At 42.4% G+C, this 20,084-nt stretch overlaps 2 protein-coding genes across 4 annotated transcripts in view; both read left to right on the top strand.

Moving 5' to 3' along the window:
* The first annotated feature begins 2,488 nt into the window (after nt 1–2,488).
* On the top strand, nt 2,489–8,419 carry ercc4 (excision repair cross-complementation group 4). Its single transcript, XM_056365383.1, has 10 exons — nt 2,489–2,821; nt 3,528–3,708; nt 4,038–4,233; nt 4,326–4,533; nt 4,707–4,887; nt 4,992–5,123; nt 5,246–5,350; nt 6,339–7,005; nt 7,117–7,229; nt 7,334–8,419. Exons 1-10 carry the CDS (start codon nt 2,645–2,647, stop codon nt 8,077–8,079), a joined length of 2,706 nt encoding a protein of 901 aa, XP_056221358.1. The 5' UTR covers nt 2,489–2,644; the 3' UTR covers nt 8,080–8,419.
* A 1,186-nt stretch (nt 8,420–9,605) lies between these two features.
* mrtfba (myocardin related transcription factor Ba) overlaps nt 9,606–20,084 on the top strand; it is a 24,306-nt gene continuing 13,827 nt past the window's right edge. For 2 of the 3 annotated variants that reach the window (XM_056366942.1, XM_056366939.1), the window contains exons 1-2: nt 9,606–9,779; nt 17,452–17,723. In XM_056366942.1, the coding sequence (XP_056222917.1) occupies nt 17,561–17,723 (163 nt within the window). In that variant the 5' untranslated portion in view covers nt 9,606–9,779; nt 17,452–17,560. The remainder of the gene's footprint in view (nt 9,780–17,451; nt 17,724–20,084) is intronic. The other variant, XM_056366941.1, reaches the window with a different exon arrangement.

The following is a 20,084-nucleotide window of genomic DNA, read 5'->3' as shown; positions in this document are numbered from 1 at the left end:
TTTTGGATTTTACACTTGACTGAAAATCCAAATAATGTCACTTGCGCCCTCATATTTCTCATTTTTCTCTTCATGCTGGCTTTCCTTTTGCTTTCCCCTCATTTCTATCAAGTTCTCAGTTTCTGTTCCCAGCACCTATAAACCTTCCCGGTAGTGTAGCTCTGTTCGGGCGAGGCAGCGTGGGGCTGATGTTGTGTCTCCTGCTACCTTCAGGGTCACCTTTGATGTTGGCCAGACTGCTGGAGCTCTTTTTTAATTTCCCTCTCACTCTGTGACTGCATCTCCTTAGCCTGCAGTTTTTGAGAAATGTCAACGTTAAATCATACGCATGGACAACTGATAGACTCAGAAATACTGAGCTGGGAATATTAAAACACACTCCATGGCCACAAGTATGTGGACACCTGAATATATACACATTTATGTGATTGTTGGATTGTTGAACAGCTCGATCTAAAACATTATTATGGTGCTACAACAGCCTCCTCTCTTCGAGCTTGTCTTGGATGATCCAGTGGTTGCTTCACTTATTTGAATGAACCTAGCTTTTGCACAGGGCAGTGCTGTAGTCCAGGAGTCCAGGAGTCCAGGAGTCCAGGACTCGGACTTGAGTTTGACCTGAGTCCTGATTTTCAGACTTGAGCACTAAGAATTTGGACTTGGACTCCGACTCGAGCATTGACTGTATTCAGACTCAGAAGTTGGAGATGAGGACTCTGACTTTCTTTTATTAGTTTTAAAGCATACACATTGCAAGTGCATTTGTTTGGCTAGTGTGGCATTATATTCTTTATCGTACCTACAGGGCCTGGGCCAGACCATGAAAAACAGCACCAGAGCAAAGGTATACAAATATATTGGAGAAGGCATTTCAATATATATTTATGCTTTGTAAGACTTTCTTTCTTCCTCCTTTACTTGTTGACAGTATTAATGAAATTCACTAGTGATGGAAGTCTCTGAAATATCGGTTTTAATTAATGTACTTCCTTAATTCTTAATTTCTGCAACTTCACCACTCATTTATTCAAAATGAGGATATTAAAAGAAATAATTTTTCCTGACAGATTCAATCGACAGTGTTCATATACACACACATACTCAGAGTTTCATTTCTAGGAAAATTTTAAAACAATGAGAAAACAAAGAAAGTTTTGTCCAGATAACTCATTGTAATGAGTTCCACTCAAGCGTCCATGTGTTGTTTTGTATAATATGGCTCTGCACAGAGTCAGCACATCACATCAGCGGATGAGTGACAGATGCAGACATCAAAGTGGCTAAATTCAAGCCTGAAGTCTTAAAGCTATGATGAGTCATGTCCGTGCCCCCTGTGTAGCCGAAACCTCTGAGTGAGTGTGTTTGTTTGTTTGTTTGTGTGTGTGTGTGTGTGTGTGTGTGTGTGTGTGTCGGGGATGGTGGTGGGCTCAGCATCGTCCTGCTCCTCCGCTGTCATTCATGAGCTCAGACCTATTCTGGTCCCCTCAGCCTCCTCTCTTATGGTAGAGAAATGTGGGCTGACACAACAGAGTTTTACAAAGCCCAGCTGGCAGGCTTTGTTATGCAAGCATTTTACAGCTCTGTTCCTGACGGTGCATTACAGGAATAATCCACCCGAAAACACGCTAATACTGTCACTAAAACAGCCATTGGCTCTGTACCCTGCATTTCTGGGGCTATTTAATCGTTTGATAGTGTATTTCGTATTGCTGCATTTAAATGAAAGTGGATTAGTATTTGACTTGTCTGATACGGATATCATTAATTTGAAGCATCTGAAAGCCAGTCATTTTGCCACCCCATAAACAGATATGACATAAAATAGCTTTAAATGTAATGTTAAATGTAAACATTATTAGGTCTTATTGTTTACCCAAGGGTTTTTCTTCTCGTCTGGTAGAAAACATGTCTAAAAAGCAAACAGTATGTGCATGCTTTTTATGTTTTAGCCAACTCAATCATGCATACGCCATTGCTAACCATTTTCTAAAGTAGTTACTTTGGCATGCTGTGAAAATCAATTTGACAACGTGTCATTATCATTATTATATTGTAATTGTGCAGGAATACAACTGAGAGCAGAGATTGTTTTCTATCCTGATGCACTCACATGCTCACACTCAGAGATTAGAGTTGTCTGTTAAAAAGTTTTGCATTGATTTTGTAACATCAACATTTCTGGACAAGTCAGCAGCGTGGCATTCTTTCAAAACTACCATTACATTTTCATGAGAATGTGAAAAAGAGCTGTTTGTAAAGACATTCAGAGAGAAAGACAATAAAAACACATTTGTATTGTCTGCAATGATAAACCATCAGCAGTCAATTTAATGTAGAAACACACGTAGGTCATTGAAAAACAAAAAAGAAAAGCTGGACATGTTTTCTACCTGCCATAACGCTCCGCGCCACTAGGTGGAGCTCTCAGTAATAAACAGGAAACTTCACCTTTTATTTTTTTTTGACACCACGTGACCGGATGCGCAATTTCAAAACATTGAGTAACAGCTCCGAGCTCTCCCTTTCTTTGCTGTCTCACAATGATTTTCTTTTCGGCTTCTAGCTGACATTTCCCGCCGACAGTGAGAGAAAACCCTGGTGACTTTTCGTGTCTAGAGTAGAGGACCGTCCTGTCGGCTCCAACATGGCGGGGCCGCTGCTGGAGTTTGAGACCGAGATGTTTCTGAGTCTGTTCGGCAGTGACGGGCTGCTGGTGGCGGCCGAGGGGATGGGGATAGACCGCATCCTTCTGCAGTTCATGCGGGTTTACTCGGAGCAGGGCAGCCTGGTCCTTCTGCTCAACACCACCACACCTGAGCAGGTGAGGGCTGCATGGGTTAACTTAACCGCCTCATAATTAACACCGTGTGATTTTTGGGGGCAGCAACGAGGCTTTTGGGTAGATTTTAAAATGTGTACATGCTACTATATCAGTTATTCATTTAAATACACTTAAATAAGGTGGCTGTGTAAAAATAATACATTACCATCAGTTAATAGCAATCTATTAGTAGGATGAATTTGCACTATTTAGATATGGCTGAACGATTCATCTTAATATTATCAAAATCACAATATGGCCGAGTGCAATATCCAAATCGCAGGAGCTGCAGTTTTATTTTGATAAATGAAATGCATTGTGGTGCTTCCGGGCTACAAATCATACTCTCCAAATGCACGGGAACATGTTTGTTTGGTACAAACTGCAGCAAAAATCACATGATCATCTTCTTTTTTTTTTTCTCAATCCAAAATGATCATTCCAACTCAAATCATGCGTCTTAGCAAAATATCTACCAAAATAATGTTTGTTTTTTGCATATTGTTAGTCACATATGCCTTGGCCTCTTTTCATAGAAAAGCCATTTGAGGATTTGCCACCAAGTGCCTATTCTATACCAGGCAAGATGAACCTTACAGATAATAAAGGTCTGGGTATTCAAGTTCAGAGTTTTACATGCATCTCTTGTGTGCATTTACTTAGAGCCAGTTTGGCAAGAACACGTCTTTACTTATTCCCCTCTCAGGAGTATTTGACAGAGCAATTGCAAGTGGAAGGTGTGACCCACCTGCCCAGGACAGTGACCAGCGACGTCCAGAGCACAGAGCGTTATAACGTCTACACCGAGGGAGGAGTGCTGTTTGTCACCAGCAGAATCCTGGTGGTGGACTTCCTCACTGACCGCATCCCTGCTCATCTCATATCAGGTCAGAAGACTGCCTGGTCATAATGTAATATATATATGATTAATTGATTGTCCACCAAACTTTCAAAAAACATGACTGGAGCATGTTATTATGGGGACAAGCAAGAGTCAACAGAAGCCAAGTTACTCATCTGCTCTGATATTGTTTACACAGTAAATATCCTTAATTGTAGTCATTTCAGAAACATAAATAAATGCAGATTCTTTTTCCCTCTAAGAGTAATCAAATCAAAAACATTTTAATTGATGTATTTATTGCAGGGTGTTGCTTTGCAATACAATTGTACAGGTGTTTTACTACTTTCCTATCTTTCTCTAACAACCTTTCAGGCATCCTGGTGTATCGCGCCCATAAAATCATTGAGTCGTGTCAAGAGGCCTTCATCCTTCGTCTGTTCAGACAGAAGAACAAAACAGGATTCATTAAGGCCTTCACTGACAAGGCCACGGCCTTCTCCTCAGGCTTCTGCCAAGTGGAGCGTGTGATGAGGAACCTCTTCGTCAAGAAGCTCTACCTGTGGCCCAGGTATGATGGGGGCGTACTGTACTTTTTACATGCCATAGCAGGAAAACGAAACGCTTCCCTCCTCCTTCTTTACACTTTGCTTCATTCAACAGGTTCCAAGCATCAGTAAACACAGCACTGGAGAGGCATAAGCCAGAGGTGGTGGAGCTCCACGTGTCATTGACGCCAGCTATGAGGGCCATACAGAGCTCCATCCTGGACATCATGAGCGCCTGTCTGAAGGAGCTGAAACGCTACAACCCCACCCTGGAGGCTGAGGACCTCTCACTGGAGAACACACTAGGAAATGCTTTTGAAAAGGTCTGCTACTGTATTAGTGACATGTAACACATAATGCAATGTGAGTAATGTGATTGAAACTGGATCGTAATACTCCTAGTTTGCCGTCTTGCTGTTTCGTTGTGTCGTTAAGTTGTTCTCCTTTGACGTCAAAGAATTTACTGCAAATGGTTGAACTTTATAACTCTATTCAGACCATCCGTCACTACCTGGACCCCCTGTGGCACCAGCTGGGAGCAAAGACCAAGGGCCTGGTCCAGGACCTGAAGGTGCTGAGGGTTCTTCTGCTCTACCTCACCCAGTACGACTGCGTCACCTTCCTCAATCTGCTGGAGTCGCTGCGCTCCAGCCAAAAGATCTTTGGCTCCAATTCTGGTAAACTACAGTACTTTCTTTAAGTAAAAAAACTGTACTTGATGTCCATAATTAATCTTCGTTATCCCTGTTTGATTGTGTGCGCCTGTTGTTGTAACCGCCAGGGTGGTTGTTCCTGGACTCTAGCACGTCCATGTTTGTGAACGCCAGGAGTCGAGTGTACCGCATCGCTGAGAGCAAGAAGAAACTCAAAGTGGGAGCAGAGGCTGAGAAACAGAAGTTACCCTCTGCTTCAGGTGACTGAGCAGTGACCAGATCTCTGACAGTGTGTTCCTCAGAGTACATGTAATGTAATGTAATCAGCATGTACTGTATGTGTGCGGTTGAGATCACTAAAGGTCGTGTCCGTGTGATTCAGAGGTAAAACGAAAGCTGGTGCTGGAGAAGAGCCCAAAGTGGGAGGCTCTAACTGAAGTGCTGCAGGAGATTGAGAGGGAGAACAAGAGCTCTGAGCATGAACCAGGTTAGAGCATGAAAGTTGTCCATCACGTCATCACTGCATTTCAATCTACAGATTTACATATAATGTTTTATGTAACAGAATTTTGTAGATGCTACTTTTTAGATTTCTAAAAGGTGGTACATTAAAATGATCTAAGGTCATTTAAACTTTGGCCTGCTAACACTAACACAGGAGCCACAGGAGAAAGAAGTCCTCACTATGAAACGTATTTAACATAAAAAAAAAAAACAGTGTAAACACAGCTGACATTTCACAAGACTGTCCTCAGGCTGCCCTGATTTATCTTGTGCTACTGCTTTGTAGACTACATCATACACATATCACACACACACTGTACTCGCATTATACTTGGCAAACTAGTCCCAGTGAATATGGAACAAATACAGAGGATAGAATAGACCTCTCTCACTCTTTGTCACATATTTACATATATTTATCTTTTATTTACGCTTCTATTCAAAGCTGTGTATGTCATGTTGTGTGTGCTATCTCACATTGCCTACACCTAATGGAATTCAGACGTGGAGTAAAACCATTGTTTTTATATCAATACTGCAATTTCAAAAGTTTAAATTTGATTATTAACAGTGTCTTAGCTCAGGCGTAGTAAGTGTAAGTTGTAGCTGGCTGACATCAGTGACTATAATAACAACTGTTGCCAGGTGATTGTCTGTAGAGTTGTAGTTAATAAGGTTCATTTTGTAAATTGATGAAACGACGACAACAAAAAGTCTTGGCTAATGCTCGCTGCACTCCAGTGTTTGCACTATTTTCAGCTAATCACATAAAGATCTATGAATTGGGACCTCCAGTAGTTCAGTCTGTGAAGCTAACATTAGCTTATTAGCATTATCTGATTATCTGATTCTTTAGATCTTGATAGTGAAGTGATATTTTTCTCAAATAGTTCAGTCCTATGTTAAACAAGAATTAAATATCCACCATTAAAACGGTCATTTCATATCTGTCATGTACATGTTGCCTCCAGGTCGTGTGCTGATCTGTGCCAGTGATGACCGCACTTGTGCCCAGCTGCAGCAGTACATCAGGCACGGCTCTGATCGGCTGCTCAACAGACTGTACGTCCGCACAATCGGTAAACGGGACTCCGCTGCGGCTGCTGCCCTTGAACTTGACTCGCACAAAAAGGGCAAAGGCTGGTCCAAAAAAGGAGGCAAGGGGAAGGAGCCTGCACAGAAAAAACCCACAAAGACCACGAAGAGGACGAGCAGACCATCTCTGACCCTGACCCAGATGGTGGGGAAGGAGGAGATGGATGAAGCAGCAGCGATGGGCAGCAGCGGAGACGAGGATGAACTGATGGACGAGGACGAAGGCGAGGAAGAACAGCTGAAACTGGATTTGTCATCCGATGCTTACTATGGTGTCCTGAAGGAGCCGCTGACCGTCATCCACCCTCTGAAAGGCTGCACGGACCCCCACAGCTTGACGCGGGTGCTGCACGAGGTGGAGCCCAGTTTTGTGGTGCTGTACGACGCTGAAGTGAGTTTTGTCCGACAGCTGGAGATCTACAAAGCTAGCCGACCCGGAAAGGCTCTTAGGGTGTATTTCCTCATCTATGGAGGCTCGACAGAAGAACAGAAGTACCTGACAGCTCTGTCTAAGGAAAAGAAAGCCTTCGAACACCTCATCAGGTGAGAACAGCGTCTTTCCTATCAAGTACTTTTTGGGGTTTTTGTTGATTTGGGGTTTTCTTAAGTGTCGGCTTCTCATTGGTGCTTGTGTGTGTGTGTGTAACGCTGCAGGGAAAAAGCTACTATGGTCATCCCAGAGGAGAGGGAGGGACGAGAAGACACCAACCTGGACCTCGCTAGATGTTTAGAGCCTGCCAATGCCACCACCAACTCCCGCAAAGCAGGCATGTCTGTTTTAGTAATTTCTTTTAAATTTATTCAAGAAAAATAGTTTTCTGGAATAAGTGTTTCATTATTTTTGTATTTCCATTTCCTGTCCTATAACCAGGAGGCCAGGAGCAGCCCAAAGAGCCCTCACGAGTCATTGTGGACATGCGTGAATTCCGCAGTGAGCTCCCCTCTTTGCTGCACCGCCGTGGACTGGACATTGAGCCCGTCACCCTAGAAGTAGGTGACTACATCCTGACCCCGGACACATGCGTGGAGCGCAAGAGCGTCAGTGATCTGATTGGCTCTTTGCAGAGCGGCCGCCTCTACACTCAGTGTCTCTCCATGACCCGTTACTACAGGAAGCCAGTGCTGCTCATTGAGTTTGACCCGGCTAAACCGTTTTCCTTAATGGCCCGGTCAGATTTCCGTCATGAGATATCATCAAATGACATCTCCTCAAAACTCACCTTGCTCACCTTGCATTTCCCCCGGCTCCGTATTCTCTGGTGCCCCTCCCCACACGCCACAGCTGACCTCTTCCTGGAGCTGAAGCAAGGCCGCCTTGAACCCAATGCTGCAGCAGCTCAGGCAGTCACGGCTGAGTCGGACATGGTGTCTGAATCATCGGGTCTCTACAACCCCGGACCTTATGACTTCCTGTTAAAAATGCCTGGGGTCAATATAAAAAACTACAGGGCTCTGATCAAAAATGCCAACAGCCTGGCAGATTTAACCAAACTCAGCCAGGACAAACTAGCAGAGATACTCGGAAATGCTCTCAATGCTAAGTTGTTATATGACTTTCTGCATAATGTTGCTGATGTTCCTGCTCCTGTGCAGAAGGCCAAACAGACATCCAAATAAATGAAAGCAGGGATTCTGATTTATCTTTATGTATAAACTTTTTCTTAACGTCAGGATTGGTTCTGCATCGTAAAGCTGGATAAAAGTGTCTTCAGCGCAGAGTGAATTAATGTATTTGTGCAGTGTAAGTCTTTGTCTATGTGAAGCGCACATTACATTAATGTGCACAATGAACTGAAATAATGCAGGTTTTTCTATTGCACTTTGGAAACTACTCTGCAAATGTGTGCAGGGTTTGCAACTTTTATTATATTTTGAAATGTTTTTAAATTCTGATTAAAGTGTTGTTTAATTTATAATGACCTGTTTTTTCCAAAATAAAGCTCTCTTGTTCAGCATGTTTTCAGCACTTCATTAAGTACATAGGGCTACGGTTAGGAATGATCCAAGCTCTTAACAGAGCAGAAATAGAGGCAATAGAAGTAGTAGGGTCAGGGTCCTCCACATTTAATAGGGTTTGAGTTGAGTTTGGTTGGAGAACAGTTTGAGAAGAAGACAGACCAGGAAGTCTGGATTTGAAGAGTGAGGAAGAGAGTAGAAAGGGAGGAAAATGAAGGTGAAATGTGAAAACTTGTGCAGGTGAAGAGAAAGAGGGATGGGTATGGAGGTAGATTTAGTCTCAATATTATTTATGTGAACTGATTGACAATCAGTGAGTAAATGTGTGATATGTAAATATAAAACACCTTCCACAAATACAAAAAATATAAATTTGTAAACTCACAAAAATATCTTGCAAGTATGAAACGGATCTACAAATAAATTTCACGGATAAAAACATCTGTGAATACATTCAACTAATTTGCAAATGAATGAAAAGCATTAGTGAATATCTTCCTAATATTTACAACTTTCAAACAAACATTCAGCCGATCTGAACGAAAATCGATTTGAATCAGAAAACAAGTGATCGCCTGCAGATGATATTCTGATTAGAATCAAAATATGATGCAGGTTTAGGATGATTTTGTTTCCTCGGCAACTATCATGTTTTTTCCCCAAATGGCTTGTAGCTGCTGTGGATGGGGAAAAAAATTCCCCGGGGGAGCATGTCCCCTGAATATCAACTTAAATTGGGGCTAAACCCGATTGTTAACAATGTCTGGCTCCTCCCCTGGATAACAGGATTCAGGCAACATCTGCTCATGAAGAACGAGCTCACAAAGGTCAGCATGCAATTAAGCAATACCCCCTAACCTGCAAAAGAATTATACTTCATGCAAGGACCCATATAGCATAATGAGGGAATGAATGACGACGGCAGCAGGTTAATCTCTCCTCACAGTGGATGTCTACCAACTTCACCAAAACATATCATTTTGGAACATGTAGTTTCAAAAGTCACTTTTGGAAAATCCACATGTGGTACCTGGTACACTTTTTGTTTTCATGTGAGTATTCGTGGTGGTGTCATATGGCAGAAAATCCAGGTCCGTTGTAAGTAGTTGATAAGTGCTGATCAGTGAGGACGGTGATCCCTGTCCTCCGCCACGCCCCCCACCCCTTCCTGTCCTACAGCGTCATTACGTCACCGCATCCGAACCTAGACCAGTCGCAGCCATTTTACTCCGCGAAATAAACTTCAATCTCATCGCTGGGGGAAAAAGGAAAAATACAGTAGATAGTTCCGCTGACGTTAATGGACATCTCGTTGTTAACCAGACCTCGGACGGACTCGGGTTTCAAGTCTTCGCAATTCGGTAAGACCACAGACCCGAGGCGGCGCTGTCTTGTTTTTAGCATGTTAGCCCGTGTTAGCTAAGCCGAGCTAACTGGCGAAAATGTGAGGAGCGTTCGTGATGTGCAGACAGAAAAACACAGCAGGCAAGGGCTGGGTAAGACTGTACAAGGAGAGCTCGTACACCGAGTATTTGACTGTAACTTATATCGAGATACGTTTTCGTGTGTCCTGGAAATGATGGCCATGGAGGCGCCCCATCGTGTTTTATGACTGTCGCTGTCTGCAACTCACTCACCTGTCAGATTTCAAGTACCGAGCCAACGTTAGCTTATCCCCCCCCCCCCCCCCCCCCCCCCCCCCCCCCACCACCACCCACCCTCTTAAACTGCGATAACATTAGCCGTGGTGGAGCCGACTGCCATGTCACTCGCAAAAACTTCCTTGTTTTTGCTGTTCAAACCTGCTCGTTTTCAAATTGCTATGTGTTCGCGCCGTGTGTTTATTGCAGCTATTTATTTCTTGTGCCCGGGCGCTCTCTGGATGCTAAAGCATGACATTCAGTTTTCATTGTGAGTTGGCCGCACCACGCATGCTGTGTACAGAACCCCCCCCACCCCACACCCCACACCCGCGAGACGAACCCGATGATGTTATCGTACTGCCTTCCCATCGGTGGAAGCGGGGGGGAAAGTGAGGTGAGGTAGTGCTGCAGCAAATCCAAACAGGTCGCGGTCTGTGTGAGTCATACAGACGGGGCAGGATGTGGTGGTTTCAGAGGCGGCCCTGTCCCCTCACAGTCTGTCATTAAAACGTGTGAATTATTAGCGTCGACTTAAACACTGTGCATATTGTTGGATGGCAAGGTAATTTATCCATAGGCTGTAAGCCATGTATCCATGTCTGTTTTGCTTATTTCAACCTCCCAGTGCAGTATTGGTTTGCAGGAAGACTGCCTGCTCAGATCACTTTAGACTACGGGTTTCCGTGTCTCTCCCTGTGGCAAATTAAATTAAAATGAAACTGAATATCACAATGTAGTCAGACGTGTTTGCATTTAATAGAACTTTGACTAATACTACTGAGATGAAGGAATTATTAGCACTGACATGCTAGAGTTATCTACTCTCAGGAAGCCACCCTGGGCATTTTTATTCAGATTTGTATTAATTTCTCAGAAGCTATTTTACATAACAAGCCCCCGTAACTCCTCATTACAGGCAGCACTCTATTAACTTGTGTTATTTCACATTAAGGCTGTTGAGGTTAGTCAATGCAGCTGCTGAAATGGTCCTTCTTATCTTACGTGTCCCTGTCCCATGGTTTTTGGCTGCCAGCCATTAAAACATTGGGGTTTTTTTTTTTTGTTGTTTGTTGGTCCAGTTCTTTTGTACTGTTTTTGGAGGATCTTTTCAGCAAAGTCCACAAAGGGCAGCCAGGAAGGAAACATCACCACATGTGTCTGTGGGAACAGAGCAGTACACCAACGCCAGTGAATGAGCTGCAGCGATGACATCATTTCTGTCTTATCTCTGGATAAAAGCAGACTTTTTTTTTTCTTTTTTTTTTTTGGACAAGACGTGGTCTATTTAAGGCTTAGAAAACTGCAGACTGAAAGTGTAGTTTGGCACAGAGTGGTTCTCAGGCTGTGTGCATTTGTGTATGTTTGTAGCTTGTATGTGCTTGTACCATTAGTCAAGCAACTCACATAATTATAGAATTAATGGCTTATATGGGCTAGTGACGAGTCATAATAATCACAATATGCAATATAACAAGCAAAAATCTTGATAGATGTTAATTGCCTTGATTTGCATAATAATATAAGTTATAAATCTTCATTCTTTTCAATATACGTGTTTGTTTCACGTTGAATTTAGTGAGGTTTTAATGAGTAGTTCTTGCTTTTTCTAAGAAGATTCCCAGTCATCCAGGGTGTAGGATGTCCAGTTTTTTAGATAAAGCTTTTGACTTAGTTGTAGGCGTGCTGTTTTTTTGTTTTTTTGTTTCTACAGTTGTGCAATGTCAGTGTTTCTTCACAACATGTTTTTTTCATCGACAGTTGTAAGTGGTCTGTTAATGTCCTTTAAACAGAAACCAGACCTACTTGACTGTTCATTGTTTAGGAGCTCTTAGGCCGAGGCAGCAGATTTCCGTTATCTCATGCTGTCAGTTGAGTGAACGAGTGTGTGTATGTGAGTGCTTGTGGGTATTTTATCACTGCAAATCTTCACAGCCAGGCCTATTTGGAGTAAAGTTGACCCATGACCTCTTCTCGTCAGTATGCAGGGAATGGGAACCGATGACTTCTCAGTGCTCTGCGATTTTAACAGTTCCTATTCCCTCGAATTATTAGGATTATTTAGCTGAAAATGTGAAATATTTGGTTGGTTTCTCAGTATTGGGGGGGCGGCTGAACTCTGATCTTTTACTGCTGCTGATGTGAAGACATAAATGAAACTTGAAGCCAGTGATTGTTGTCTGTTATTCAGAGAATCCACCCTAATTTAGCTTGGTCCGAGATGCTAGTGTTGCAGTGAGCTCCACAATAATTATTGGTAACATGGAGAAGAGACTTTAAACCACCTTCAGAGTGAAGTCTGTTGAGTAATGGCAGTGTTAGTGTCCCATAAGTAAAATGTCTCATTTGGAAGTTTGTTCAGGAGGATATATTTTTAGCTCCTCCGTGGCAGTGCAGCGATCTGAAGATGGCATCGTTAGTCAGTTCGTTGGGTCTTTTCAGGCTCGTACAGGTTCCTTGTGCATTGTCCAATTCTTTTGTGACGTGCAACAACTGACCAGTAATGCCGTCTTTCCTCTGGCAGCTGGGCAGAGCTCCAGAAACTCCTTTCTCTGTTTTCCTCCAAAGCCCAACAATCACTGATTGAAAATGAACTTCTGCTGCCTCTAACTCATTATCCATGTGGCGCGGGCCCACACCAGTATTGCTTTGTTTGGAGAGTGATTCTCTGTTCAAATGCAATGAACAGTTCTTTATTTTTGATGGTGTTTGAATCTGTCTTAGTGACATTACGAGCATACCAGACCACAGGTTGTCGGTGACACATTTAACGAGAAAAGAAAAAAGGCTACGTGCTGACAGGGAAGGGTGGGAGCGCTTGTTAGTATCTCTGTGGTTGCACAGTAAAGTGTTGATGATTGACACAAGCGTGTTATCTATGCCCTGTTTTTAAATACCAAACACACCCAGTGGCACAATAATACAGCTCTTCTTTGACTGGTCGTGTAACATATTTGTCAGGTGTTGTCAAACATTTTTATAGCTGTGAGCTCATGTTTATTGTTGAAACCTGTGTGGAAAAGTAAAACTGTATTACATTTGAGCATAACCACGAATAGCAGATGCCCAGTCTCTCCCTCACGCTCTAGCACACCTTTGATTTTAGTGGTGTGTTTATACATGTTTGTGTGTGTGTGTACAGAACGTATGCATTACCCTTTGATGAAACACATGGTACTTGTTGCCCTGATGCCATTAAAAGAACAGTCGAGGGCAGAGCAACACGCAGCGCCTGCCATCTGGATCTGCTCTTTGATTCTGCCGGGGCAGCACCGTTGTTTATCCCACAACGCCTCGTCAGCCGTGACAGTTGTTTGTTCTGCCCCCTTTCTCCTACGCACTTGTTCACCCACCCTCAACTCATTCCTCCCCTTCACTTTCCCCCCCGCCCTGACACGAATGCACACGCAGCATGTAGTTCTCCGTCTGAAGGAATCCTACTATGGCTTTCTTGTCCTTTTCTCTGATCAACTGCAATCCATCTACATCAAATCCAGTCCGACTCATGCGGCCTTTTATTTTATTTTATTATTCAAAGCATAAAACTGGCAGATCTTAACACAGATTTTTATGATGCTGTCGTCAGGGAGGAACCCACATAAACAAAGATTACAAACAAATATCAGATACTGTTTGTAGTACAAGACCATTATCTTCCCAGAGTGTCTGTAAATTGATACGTCGAGCTAACCCTAATTCAGTTATCTGCTTTGTGTACTGGGCAAGAGTCCTGAGAGCTTCTGTGTGCAGCTGATCGATTCTTACTCAGAGTCTCGCCCTCAGTCGGCAGTGTAGTGATACATTACAGCTCTTTAGTCGTCAGTACTGAGCGTTTCTATTGTCTAAGCACGGAGCATGCACTTCCTTTGTCATAGAGACCACTGCAGGTTTTTCCTAGCAACCTGTGAACATCCATTTTCAGACCGTGATGCAGCCTCGTGTGTGTGTGTGTTGTGTGTGTGGTGTGTGTGGGCTACTTCCATTCAGACCTTTTTAAGTGGCACTTATGTGTTTTATTCTCTACAAATCTTCAAAAGCACCTATTTAAGCAGCAGCAGTGTCTGGTGCTGTCACCGCTGTGTTTGTACATGTTTTCATCTCATTGTTTTTTTTAAATGTTATACGGCTAATATCTCACTAGGTGTTGGTCTGTGTTTTAAATTGTGTTTTTTGGATGGTTTCTAAATGTTTTGAGCATCGTTTACTTTGTCTGTTTAGAAAACATGTTTCGCATTAACATCAGCAGTGGTTATTTGTTTGGGATAAACAGACAAAGAGGCGCTGGCAACAACTTATAAGAGTGGACAGAGACAGAAAAGATCGGAGCTACTACAGCTACTACCAGTAGGAATGTACCCATCAACAGAATTAGTATTATACACTTATCAGCAGTTTGGTTTGTCTATTGACAAATTTCCTTTGAAAGACCTGTAAATGTGATTGAATGAGTTCAAAGTGAGTGATTTTCTCTTTAATTTGATCCCAATTAAATTGTGGATCACATAAACCTGCATCATTTAGCTGAGGTTATTAGTTCTGCATTAAGGACCAGACACTAAAAATGAGAAGTAAATGCTATTTATCTGTCATTTGCAATTTATGGAACTATTTGTTAGAGAAACTGAGGGAAAGAAGATTATTCTGTAGCAAAGTGTTAAATCCAGCAGCTGACTGGCTGATGTTGGATTTCATTACCAAACAACAAGGGATGGGAATTGATAATGTCATTATCGATTCCGCATATCGGTATTCATTCCCCTTAATGATTCCTGATCAGTTTTCTGTGTGGGGAAAGAAGTAGGCGTGCACAGGTTATTGCCACACAGTCACACCTGACACTCCAGTGCTCCCAGTGCAATCCTCCTCCCTCCTTTAAAACACTTTGCTCAATCTGCTGCTTTCTATAGAATCTTAAGGTTAGTGAATATTAACATTAAAATAAATAGATCTATATATATATAATATAATATAAAATGTAGACAATGATAAAATGCAATATTGAGCCTTTGCTCTGCTGACTGGTAACAAGTCCAGTCCTCACAATATAATACAATTAGCTTTGGCCATACAATGTAAACATAAGCCGTTTATAAAGGTTATCTTTTTCAAGCTGCAGATTTCCTGTTTGCGTTTATCATCAGTTGGATTTCAGCCTAGAGACAAATGTGCCATCAACTTACTGTTACCGTTATTCACTGCCGTAAAACTTGGTGAGGAGAGAACACAAGTTCACCTGCAATTCACTCTCGTGTAATTTTTATTTATTTATTGTTTGACCAGATGGATAGTTACAGTTCATCCTCTCATTGAAGTTGTAAACACTGACTCCTGCTTTGACATGAGAGGGAGGCGTAGTGAGCGTGTAGGGTCGCTGAGAAGCACAACAAAATTGATAAAAGGAACTGATAAGCTCGGGGGCATATGATTCCCATGGTTCGGACAATTTGAAACCGGTTCTCAACTGGAACCAGTTCTGGATTCTCATCCCTACAAACAGCCTACCTCTCCCGCTGAAAGCCAAACTAAGAGAGAAGAACAGCGCTTGTTCAGGGTCAGTGTAGGCAGAATCCGTTTTGGCACGGCCCAGGAAATTCAAAGTAAAAGCTTCACAGTACAGGATGTACTGTTTGATTGTAATCTATAGGAAGTTCCTACATGTGATTAATACAGACGCTGTTACTGGAGATCTGTTACGGCACTTCTGTCACTGAGGTTGAACTGTCTGTAGCACGGTGTTTTAGTGGCACTTAATCATCATTAAGGGGCTAGAAAGTGGCCGCGAGTCAGAAGCCAAGTTTTTAAGAGTGGGGGAATTTTGAGGCGATTCAGATTACCAGTAAATGCGAACTGGGATTGACTCCCATGGTAATACTTGATTTCTGATTGGTGGGGCTGAATGCACACACCCAAAGTGTCACAGACATAGCAGGTAACAGTCACAACAAAGTAATTGCACGCCAGAAAGTTCTTAAGACAAAGGCACAGGATCTAAAACTCTTGACCTGTGAAAACTGTCAATCACTTTATTTATGACATCTCACCTGTCAGGCATTCACCAGGTTAATTACATACAAACGAACCAGTACTAGCATATATTTATGTAGCCTGGGAAAAACTTACTAATTATATATAGCGAGAAAATTATGTTTTAGTTTCTCTTCTTGCAGAAAATTGCATTATTTATGAAAATCTGACATCAGGTTAAATTTTTAAAATGATCAACTGAGGCTTCATCTATTCAATACTGTGTCATTATATTCAGATTTTGTGATTTTAAGTTTTGACCTATGCTTTATTTGTGCCACACTTTTCATATGAACAATGTAACACAAAATTCTTTACAGAATAAAAGCAATAAAAAAATAAAATAAAATCTATCTTCAGTGATTAAACTGTTTGGTGTTTTTCATTCACTTAAAGAAATTCTAACAATTAGTCAAGAGCTCATCCAGGGCTATTATCATCTGTGGTATGAAGATCATCTCTCATGTTGTAGAGATATCGTTGATAAACTGTTTCAATGTTAAATAACATAAAATTCTGTTTTATCTGACAAAGATTATCTTTAGGAACACAGTGTATGTCATTACCAAAGCAAGAGATGGTAAAACATTGGATGTATTAGATGACATCAGCGTTCAGCAACCAGAATGACAATATTTACATGTGTTGTAACCAAATGTCTGAGTCCCATAGTCTTCCTCCGCTGTCTAAGGCCTTTGGCACTTTAAGGGCCTACAGGGAGAAATAAAGGCAGCCATAGGAACACAGTGGTTCTCTGCCAAAAGCAACACATCAAGATGGTTAGTAAAGAGTACTTATGTCGTGGAATGGATAGTGTGGGTGCTGCTGGAGAGCAATAAATAGCATACATGTTCAGACTGAGCAGTCTGTCATCTGCTGGTTAAGAGACCGTTGGGAAGCCATGGATACTAAACTGTTTGTTTTGCTCCCCGAAATGTTTCCGTTCCCTCTGTTTGAAACCGCCACAGCGACGTCATATTCCAGATTATGAAGCCCGTCTGAACAGAGAGAACATTCATGTGCAAACTGGCGTTGTTTCTCATGAGCAGCGGTTTGAAGTGATTATTCAGTATAATAGCCAACCCAGCTCATTTAATGAATAATTTGGGCTGTGACTGAGCTCTTCCAGATGGCTGAAATGAAATGCCACCCTTAGCATTTCAGCAGTTGGGTGAAGTAGTCATACCAACAGGATGATGATGATTATTCTGAATTACTGGTGTTCATGAAGAGCCCACAAAATATCCCTGAGTGATGTATTCCTCCTGTGTGAGTTGTTCAGTGAGAGGAGCAGAGCGGTCATTAGATTTCCCTCTTAACTCCTCACTCTCTCTTCTTCTTTTTTTTTTTTTTTCTTGTGTCCATGCAGGTAACAGCGAGACATAACATAAAGGGACGGTGACCCAAACAGCTGTTGGGCTTACCTGGGAACCCTCCCCCACCCCCAACCCCCCACCCACCCCCTTTCCTGAGGCATAATGGATCCCCAGGTTTCGCAGTGGCAACTCGGAGCAGAGGGGGAATGTGGGATGTCAAGTCTGCTAGTGCCGAGTCCCCAGAGCGAGGCGGTGACCCATGAGATGGAGGAGCTGTCGCTGCAGCCCACACAGAGCCTGCCTCCGCTCAGTGAACGCAAAAATGGTAAGGACATATATTTGTGTGCAGGCCCTGTGTGACCCTACTCAGACAGAAGATGCATTAACCCAGACAGCTGGAAAAATAGATTTGTGCCTCCTCTCTCGACAAAAACTAAGGATTCAAGGATTCAAAATTAGGGGTTATTCTTAAAAAAGTCTTGAGCTGAGACATTTGTCTATTAATCAAGAAGTCAATTGAAAGAAAAACAATTTGAAACTATTTTGATAATCTGCTGTTTTTTTTAGTTTGTTTTTGAGCAAAATGCCAAAAAAAAGAAATCCTCAGCTCCAGTTTCTCTCTGTTGTGATTTGCCACTTTTTTCCATTATGTAACAGTAAACTCCTCCCACCTTCGGGGCTCAGACTGTTGTCAGACTGTCATCAAAAAAAATCTTGAGTATTTTATTTATTTATTTTGAGTCATTTATCAAGTAAAATGTAAGTAGATTACGTACAATGCCATTTTATTCATTATATTTGTTATTATTATAATACTTTTTTGACAGATTGTCAAACGAGCACTTGTAAGGCGACACTTCAGACTCTTCTCATTAAATAAAAACACAAAAAACCTGTAAAGACACTGATTGTTACTCACAGAAAGACAATTACATACAATATATGAAGTTGCAGCTTCTTATGTTCTCTCTAGTGAAGCCTTACTGTATCTTTTGACAGCTGTTACTTAAATATCACACACTAAACTTTTCTGAACACACTGTTGTATTAACGCCAATAAATCCCCCATTAACTCGTCTCTTTTCTGAGCTAAAAATGTTATTCTCAAGATGCATTATCTTCTAACACATCCTAGTATATTTTTCGTGTGAACATACGGATTGTAGTGCGTTACTCATTAGCTCATGTAACTGCTCTGTGCCCGGTGCTCATCAACCACTGATGAGTCAGCACCAGAATCACAAATCGTAGTCACCAGTCTGTGGTTATTGCAAAATAGTTACATGCACTTGTGCTGCCGTTTCGCTGTGAAGATCCTCTGAGACGATCGTACTCATGCTGTAATTCTGATTCTAAAGGATCTGATAAATCACTTAGCAGTTATATTATTATATTATTGATTTAGTTATTGTCATCAAAACCCTCCACTACCAAAGAAAGTGCTGCAGCTGGGGGGTGGGCGCCAAAAGATCCTATCACAATCTTTTTAAGTAGAATCACGATCCACGATCTGAATCACAAGTCTCCCCACAAATTTAGTTGAGCTCGTGATCACATGACTAGTTGTGCATACGGTCGCCTGGACACAAAGCCTGTCACAAGGGCGCAACTCACAAATGTCTGCATCCTGTTTCCGCTCTGATGTCTCCCTTTGTTGCAACTCTTCCAGCATGGTGACATGAGTGGCAGTCCGGTTTAAATACCCTGCATAACATAGATGGTCAACACTGCACGCACACAAGCACATGCTCCCTGAATCAACTAATCGGTTCAAAACGAACCATGAAAGTGAGCCCTGAAACCTCCTCCAGCTTCTCGTCTGCAGTGCACATTAAAATGATCCTCATCATGTCAGCCAGCCCGTGTGCTTCTCATCACCCTCACGCTGCCGGTGTTGTTTTGGCATCCACACGGGACTGACTCAGACACTGATGGATGGGTACGCGATTACCAGACTTTAGGAGCGGGTTAGATTCGCTCTTGCGTGTGCCAGCTCCTAATCACGGCTTAGATGGCGTAGGGAGATCAGTTAAGTCCAGTCGTTGTGATATTGATTGCCGTGCTCAGAAAAATCTAATTTGTCAGATACAGTCAACAATAGGGTGTTTAGCCAGAGCTGTTCCAGACTGGATTAAACATGTTTTGGATAAATGTTGGATTTTGTGCTTTTGTGCTGAAAATCCTACATTTGGTGTGCTGTCTGCTGCTGTCTGCAGGAGAGCGCAGTAAAACTCTGCGGTGGAAAATTTTGTGGCATGTCAACAGTAGTAGCACACACTCATCTTGGCTTTTGTCATTTCCCCCCTCCAGTAGGAACACACACACGTCATACTTTCCACCCTTTAAGACATCCCTAGCACTTTGCCAACCGCAGAGCCCTTTCACTCATATTGGTTTCACCACGCAGGTGTTAATCTGTCCACCATCATGACAGGTGGGAGCGTCTAAGACCACTTAAGATGTGTGTGGCAGCAGCTCAGAGCGTCTGTCTGTCTGGAGGGAGAGAGAGGAGTGCTGCGTCGCAGGCAGAGTAGGATGTCGAGACTCGGGACTGAGTTTGTAGTGACAGGGAATGAGAGTAAGAGGTTGCCTTTAAACTGAAATCATTAAGGTTATTGATACAGGGAAAGCCTGTTAATAGAATCAAGGAGTCAGTCAGTCAGTCATCTTTGTGGTTGATGAATGA

This window comes from Seriola aureovittata, chromosome 21 (assembly GCF_021018895.1).
Source record: "Seriola aureovittata isolate HTS-2021-v1 ecotype China chromosome 21, ASM2101889v1, whole genome shotgun sequence".
In the NCBI taxonomy this organism is placed as follows: Eukaryota; Metazoa; Chordata; class Actinopteri; order Carangiformes; family Carangidae; genus Seriola; species Seriola aureovittata.
The sequence above is the reverse complement of the archived record's forward strand: the minus strand, read 5'-3'. Positions and strand labels throughout refer to the sequence as shown.

Coding starts and splice junctions, on each gene's coding strand:
- ercc4 (XM_056365383.1), top strand. CDS start 2,645: ATGGCGGGGCCGCTGCTGGAGTTTGAGACCGAGATGTTTCTGAGTCTG. Junction 4,888..4,991: donor GATCTTTGGCTCCAATTCTG/GTAAACTACAGT, acceptor TGTAACCGCCAG/GGTGGTTGTTCCTGGACTCT. Junction 5,124..5,245: donor GAAGTTACCCTCTGCTTCAG/GTGACTGAGCAG, acceptor CGTGTGATTCAG/AGGTAAAACGAAAGCTGGTG.